Source organism: Oryza sativa, chromosome 8, assembly GCF_034140825.1.
Source record: "Oryza sativa Japonica Group chromosome 8, ASM3414082v1".
In the NCBI taxonomy this organism is placed as follows: domain Eukaryota; kingdom Viridiplantae; phylum Streptophyta; class Magnoliopsida; order Poales; family Poaceae; genus Oryza; species Oryza sativa.
In genome coordinates, this window is record NC_089042.1 from 14,415,359 (window position 1) to 14,423,049 (window position 7,691).

Below are 7,691 nucleotides of genomic sequence, written 5' to 3' on the forward strand. Positions count from 1 at the left end.
TTCCATGACGCCGTAGTGAGTGACGCCGGTGGCTGCTGGCGGGAGCGGGAGGAGTAGGCGGGCGCCACGTGGCGCAGCTTGGCTAGATGCGGGAAGGAGGAGGCAGTGGTGCAGCCATGTGATCAGAGGAGGCAAGGGTGAGCCCTAGGTTGGGGTTTCCCATGGCGCCTAGGGGGGTGCTGCTGCTGAGGGGTGCTGCTAGGGTTTTGGCACGTGGGGTGGAGGTTGGCGCTGCTACCATTGGCGTCATCCCTAGGCATGGCAACGGCCGGGGGGAGGGGATTGCAGGGGAGGAGAGGAGTGTGTTTTAGTTGGTCCGATTTAGGGAGAGAAGCGGAGGAGGAAGGGTTGCATAGGGAACGCGTCGACGATGGTGGCCACTGATAGTGGGCCTCACAATTTTTCATTTTATTCTTGTCACTGACATGTGGGTCCCACAAGCTGACTCAGCTAGTCTACAAGTCAAAGATGCCACGTGGGACAAAATTGCCTCCGAAACCGTTCGGGGAGTTGATTTTCATCGGTTTTGGGAATTAGGGGGTTATACCCTGTTTTGCGGTTGAGGGATGTGTGATTCTTCTACCAGGGACATGAGTTGAGAAGGGGGGCAAAATAGACTTATTCCTTTAAAATTCTGCTTGGAAGGAGAGGGAGGAGACAGTGCAGGAGTAGATGTCCACCTTCGCCGGGGGAGAATGGCCACCTCCCAATCGATGGGCGTGGGGTGGAGATCCTCGCCGCCGTGGAGGCCATGGCGAGGGTTGGGGAAGGAGTTGATGGCGACGTCGCGGCCAGTGAGGAGGTTGTTGCCGGCCTTCCTGGCCCCACCTCCTCCGCGCCTGTGGCCTCTACAACACTGTGTTACCCATCACTGGCGCCGACGCCCTCATCCTCTCCCGCCTCACTCCGCTGACCTCCACCTCACCTGCTGGCCGGCCTACCTAGAAAAGAGTGAGAGAGAGGAGGAAGGGAGAGAAGAGGGGAAAGAGAGGGTGATGACATGGCCACCCTGACATGTGGGGCCCACGTTGACTCAGTTGCCACGTCGGAAATAACCAGGGTTAAAACTGCCTAAAGACCCAAAGTAACCTAGTTTTGTTAGTTGATAGATGACATATATCTCGTGGTTTTGTAATCCGATGACAAGATGAGGGACCTGATATGTACTTTTTTCCCCCTAAACACTCCCAATGTGGAAGTAAACGGCCCCATTGTTATTCGGGGAATAAGCGAAACGACATATTTACAAATGAAAAATAATTTGTGAATATAATTTTTATATACATGTTCTTAGCAATCTAAAAACAAATGTTAAAAAATAAACTTCGATGAAAAAAACCCTAAAATCAACAATAAACTTTAAGATTATAAATTTAAATTGTGGCTGATAAGTATAAGTATAAAAAAAAAGACGAGGCCGAAAAATCACTTGGGCCTGTTCTGTTAGTCCAGCCCACTAGGCAACTCCAACGGCGGCCGCATCAAACATGGCGTCGGCCGGAATCGCAGCGCCAAGCCCCCAGTCTCCTGTCCCCAATCGGCGACGCAGAACAGAACGCGAGCAGTCGAGCAGCCCGACCACCTTGACCACATCAGCTGCCAGCAGAGCAGGAGCTCTCTCCTCTTTTTTGACTTCAAACTTGCGCTCGCTCGGCGACAAGCTCACCACCACCCCATCCTTTTCTTTTACCTTCTTTTTTTTTTCTTTTCCTTTTTTGCTCTCCATGGCTTCCACCTCCTCATCAGCCATCACCTCTCCCTTTGCAATTCTCTACCAAAGCGAGCATCACTACTACTAGTGCTCCTTCCACTCTCTCCTCCTCCTTACACTGTCCCTCCATGGAGGAGGCCCCTGCAAGAAGCGCCTAAGGATCCCTCCATTCGGGTTCACCCCACCACAATGGCGGCGGCCAACGCCGGCGCCATGGTGCGCTTCGTGGCGGCGTTCTTGGCGGCGGTGCTGGTGATGATGGTGCCATGCGCGCCGCGGGCGGCGGCGGCGGCGGTCGGGGTGAACTGGGGCACCGTGTCGGCGCACCGCATGCCGGCGCCCGTCGTGGTGGAGCTCATGCGCGCCAACCGCATCGGCAGGGTCAAGCTCTTCGACGCCGACCAGGCCGCCCTCCGCGCGCTCATGGGCAGCGGCCTGCAGGTCATGGTCGGGATCACCAACGAGATGCTCCAGGGCATCGCCGCCTCCCCCGCCGCCGCCGACGCCTGGGTCGCGCGGAACGTGTCGCGCTACGTCGGCCCCGGCGGCGCCGACATACGGTGAGTCCCCGCCGCGCTCCCTCCTGTAATTTGGGAAAAAAATGGATTCCTTTTTTCCTTGAGTCTCTCGCTGCAATGGAAGAATCTCTGCGTTCTTGCATACCTACATCTTGCTGTATTGTGTTTGTTGGATTCTTGCTGGCACTGTGTTTGTGTTAATGCCTACTTGCCTAGTCAATGAGATATTGCTAGTCTACTGACTCGGAACAGTGTTAAGTGCCTCTGCTTGTTTTCTTTTTCGGAAGGTCACTGTTCGTTCTCTTCTCTTATGTTGATTGATCTGGGGTTATTATATTAATTTAAGGTGTATCTTTCTCTTGATGACTGGAAGTTTGTTTATAGATTGTCAGGGGATGCAGTCTAGTGTAATGCTCCTTATACTGATTCAAGTTGAATTTAGTTAGTGCAAGTGCAATGCAGACCCGATTGCCTTTTATGGACAATTGCGCCAGTACATATTTGTGTCGGACTTGGACCACACAATTGCACTGTTATTTATGATGAACTTGACTTAATGGACCCTGTGATTCTGTTGTAGTCGCCTTTGTGTCTGTGGTTTCAGTTTAATGGTTGAACTGAAATTTTGCTTTGTGCAATACACGTCCTTGTCATTATGTAGATTATGAAGTTACCTGCGTTTTCAATTTATTTTCAGGCACATAAAACAAGACACGATTTTCTTACAAAACTTAAATGCACGTCAAGATGTTTTTGTTCTGCTCTGAGAGTTGGCATTAATAAAAACATAAATAACACTTGGTACCTTCTGTTCTGTATCTTTTAGTCACTATGAAGCTTCTACTTGTCAGAGTAGAACACAAGGCATGCAAAGATGGTAATTTTCTATGATACACATCCTGAAAATATACCATGTGTATGGTGATTTCTAGATATCATTTGGCAAACAAAAGCTCTGTCAAAATTCTGAACGATCATTGAAAATACAGTATTGACATGCCAAAAGCCCAAAGCAATGTATAGCCACCAGCCTTATTTTTGTTAAGCAAGTGCTACTATGTTTGAAGTTATTTCTGTTACTTTTTAGAACATTTCAATATACAGGATTCCTCAAGGATTAAAATGTGATAATTATCCTTGCAAAGCATAGTAAAATGTGTTTCAAGAGACAGTGTCTTTTTCCATCTGCTAGATTTCATTCATTGATGCACGTGTTAGATGCCAGAATATATCTGCACATCATGAGTCCAATTTAGCGTTTAATTTTCTACTGCTTTGGGATGTCAAATTTAGCTTTTCCATGCAATCCACCGGATGTCAATAGTTGTATATTCCACTATTCCTCTATCTGATGGAGTATACACTGGAATAGAACTCAACATTTGTTGGTGCTAACACTTATCCATTTTTTGTTCATATCCTAGGAAATAGGGGTATCTAAAGTAGCCTTTGAGCTTGAATGGCCCTGCACTTTATTTGTTTGTGGTCATCTATATTGTATTTTTAAGTCATACTGTATTAGTGTTAACATGCTACCCACACAAAAAGGTGCTGGCATTCAGAACAGGAAAATGGATAAAGAAAGATTGTGGGTAGCAGACATTCTTTCCATGTCAAAAGAAGGAAAATGAGAGAAAATAAGTTGTATGACATAGCTTTTCCTGCCGACCTTAGCCATGATAGCAATCTAGCAAAAGCTTTACACCCATACTCTGTCTAATTCAGTCACATAGATGTGCTAGTGTACAAAAGCTTTTGGTGCAAACATCACTGCAAAGCTGGTGAGAGGAAGCAAATAATTTCCAAATACCAAATATTAAAGCAAGGAAAGGAAATAAACATATTTATCTGACATATAAACAGGAAAGTGGTTCTTACTACTCTCTTACTCTCTATATCTGGTAACTGGCAAGGGCTTACCGTTGCATCACTTGTTGTCACTTGTCTCTCGAATTGGACAGTTGCTGAGTCAAGCTTATATGTTCTAACCCGATCATTTGGCATGATTAATCTTCTACTATGTTTGTTATGGGTTGCATAGGGGGTAAACACCGCTGGGAGGATAGCTGAGCGGCACGGCTGCTAGGGATGAGAGAGGGACTTGGGTACTGTTTATGTTTTTGTTGTTTTCTGTGGACATGCCTGCATTTGTTTGCTCAATTTCAGAACACACAGCAGTTGGCTGCATTTACATGACTACATTTTTGTTGAAACAATTTCTTTTGTAGGTATTGAATAGATGAACTATTGAATATGTACTGTTTCTCTATTTCATGAAGTTTTAATCGGAGTAACCAAATGGGTCATCCCAGCAACGATCAAATGATTTGATCATGAGATAATCCATTCTATGCCATCGTCAAAGCATGAATTTTACAATATGCCACTGACAAAACTTAGTTCAATAATATACCATCCAACAACTTGTTTTCTTTCTTATATGTCATCGCCACTAGTCAACCATTAGTCAAACTCCGTTAAGGGAGAGAAAATATCTATTTTACACCTAGGATATCATGCTACATGTGGATTTTATTGGTCATGATCCACTATTTTTTCTCATTGATGAAAAATAGAAACAGCATGTCTTTTTATCATGTAAGACTATTTGATGTGATATGGCATTGTGCAAAATCTCAATTTTATCCTAGGGGTAAAATTGTCATTTTCCTTCCCTTAACGGCGTTTGACTAACGGTGATGGTATATAAGGAAGAAAACGAATTGTTTGATGGTATATTGTAGAATTAAGCTTTGTCGGTGGTATATTGTAAACCAATGACATAGAATGGATTGTTGTGATCATGGAACATAATTTTTGTTTTCATTTAAGGTGGTCAGCCTGGTAGGACTGTGAAGTGTGAACCGAGTGGAAAGCAACATAAAATGCATGCTTTTCTAAAAAAAAATACTAATGTTGAGTATGGGTTAAATTACAGGCTAGAGAATCCTTTATTTCAGAATATTTGCTGGGAAGTTAATTTATGTGCTTAATTTTTTTTTGTTGTACCTATATTCCTATGGATGTCTATTCGAGCTGTTTTTACTTGCTTGAGAATTTTCTTTCTTTTCTCTGAAATCTGTTATGTTGCTTACTTTCTTCCTCTGCTAAATTTGTTTATGACTTTACTTTATTCATTTTCTTATACTTGTCCCTAATTTAAACAGGTACATTGCTGTGGGAAATGAGCCATTCCTGACAAGCTATCAGGGGCAATTCCAGTCATATGTTCTTCCAGCAATGACCAATATTCAGCAATCATTGGTGAAAGCTAATCTTGCAAGGTACATCAAACTAGTTGTCCCATGCAATGCTGATGCATATCAGAGTGCATCTGTTCCATCACAGGGAGTGTTCAGACCTGATCTGATTCAGATTATTACCCAGCTCGCTGCTTTTCTTAGCTCAAGTGGTGCTCCTTTCGTGGTCAATATCTATCCATTCCTCAGCCTTTACCAGAGCTCTGATTTCCCACAAGATTATGCCTTCTTTGATGGATCTAGTCACCCAGTTGTGGATGGCCCTAATGTGTACTACAATGCTTTCGATGGCAATTTTGACACATTAGTTTCTGCTTTGAGCAAGATTGGCTATGGGCAGCTACCAATTGCGATTGGCGAGGTGGGTTGGCCAACTGAAGGGGCACCAAGTGCAAACCTGACTGCAGCAAGGGCATTCACCCAAGGCCTGATCAGTCATGTTTTAAGCAACAAAGGAACTCCTCTACGTCCTGGGGTGCCTCCGATGGATGTATATCTTTTCAGCCTTCTTGATGAAGAGCAGAAGAGCACATTACCTGGCAATTTCGAGCGACACTGGGGAGTTTTCTCATTTGATGGACAAGCCAAGTACCCTCTGAATCTTGGATTGGGCAGTCCAGTTCTGAAAAACGCCAAAGATGTGCCATATCTTCCTCCACGGTGGTGTGTTGCGAACCCTGGTCGAGATCTTAACAATGTCGAGAATCACCTAAAGCTTGCTTGTACTATGGCTGATTGCACCACCCTCTACTATGGTGGCTCATGCAATGCTATTGGGGAGAAGGGCAACATCTCATATGCTTTCAACAGCTACTATCAGCTGCGGAAACAGGACGCCCAGAGCTGTGATTTCGATGGACTTGGCATGATCACTTACCTTGACCCATCCATCGGTGACTGCCGCTTTCTTGTTGGTATAGATGACAGTAGAACATCTACAATCTATTCTTCAGGTGACTGTTCTCGGAGGCGCTTTGGATTGTGGATCTTGGCGTTCTTGGTAATTGGGTTCCTTCAGATTGGGGTTTATTTGTGATTTTGGTTGTCGAGAGTCGACTTTAAACAGCTCCCTTGGGCACACTTCCCATGTCCTTGTGAAGTAGCTTCGTCAATTGGTGGCTTCTAGATGTAGGAAAGGGGGGACACTGTTAGATGTACATGATCACTAGCTTGTTCTTGGGATTGTGCTGTCCAATTCTGCAACTTCCGATCTTCATGCTAAGGTGGCCAAAAGCTTTCTCTAGATTGAAATGAAGATGGTAGATGTTGTTGCAACCTGATTCTGCCATTCTTTGGTACCACCATTTTGATTTGGGGCGAATATATTTCTTTTGTAGGGGGTATATGAGGCTATGGTATTGCTGTGGTCTTAAAGATACCTCATGAAACCGCTGAAATTCATACTGGTGGAATCACGAGAAATTGTTTTGTTTGACTAGCTTTGTCCACTGGATATACATTAGGGTTTTTGTGCAATCTCAATGCCTGACATCCATTATATTGTGCTATATGAGAATGTCATAAAAACGCCATGTTTTGCTGTTCCCTCGTTCACAAAAATACAGGTACAAGAAATGGCAGCCATGTGCCCATGTCAATTCGGAGTTGCATCAGGCCTCTTTTATTACTCCTAGCTTAATGCCAGGTCAAACGTTGGTTGCGTTCCTCAAATCAGATCAAGGAATTACATCAAAGGCCTCACAGTCAAGTTCCTCTTCCACAGCAACTAGAGGTGCTTAAAGGGTAGAGTATTTCTAAATAATAAAGCATCTTTATAAGCTTCCTTTTCTCCAATGCAAGCACCTTTTCATGAGTGCTCAACTGGTTGCAAGAACAATTAATCAGGGATGGTTATAAGCTTAAGCAGCTGCTAAGCACCAATGCAGTAATCTTCCAATCCAATTTTAAAAATATTCAATATGAAGTCTTCAAAGTTTTTAATCGAAGTTTTCAATTTGAAATATAAAACCTTTATGTTCAGTAACTTTCAAGTTGATACTTTCTATTCAAACTTTCAATTTGAATAGCAAAAACTTTATGATCTAAAACTTTCAACGGCAATCTCAAAAACTTTATCGTCAAAACGTTTGAATCATAATTCATCCAATTTTAACCCATTCAAAACTTTTACTTATAACTTTTCACTCTCAACTCAAGTCTCCTAAAGTTTCACTCATGACATCAAACATTTTGCCCAAATGA

General features: G+C 43.8%; 1 protein-coding gene across 1 annotated transcript; it reads left to right on the forward strand.

Moving 5' to 3' along the window:
- The first annotated feature begins 1,688 nt into the window (after positions 1-1,688).
- Positions 1,689-6,924, forward strand: LOC4345280 (glucan endo-1,3-beta-glucosidase 5). The gene is made up of 2 exons (XM_015793450.3): positions 1,689-2,271; positions 5,397-6,924. Exons 1-2 carry the CDS (start codon positions 1,901-1,903, stop codon positions 6,523-6,525), a joined length of 1,500 nt encoding a protein of 499 aa, XP_015648936.1. The 5' UTR covers positions 1,689-1,900; the 3' UTR covers positions 6,526-6,924.
- Positions 6,925-7,691: the final 767 nt, after the last annotated feature.

Coding starts and splice junctions, on each gene's coding strand:
- LOC4345280 (XM_015793450.3), top strand. CDS start 1,901: ATGGCGGCGGCCAACGCCGGCGCCATGGTGCGCTTCGTGGCGGCGTTC. Junction 2,272..5,396: donor CCCGGCGGCGCCGACATACG/GTGAGTCCCCGC, acceptor TAATTTAAACAG/GTACATTGCTGTGGGAAATG.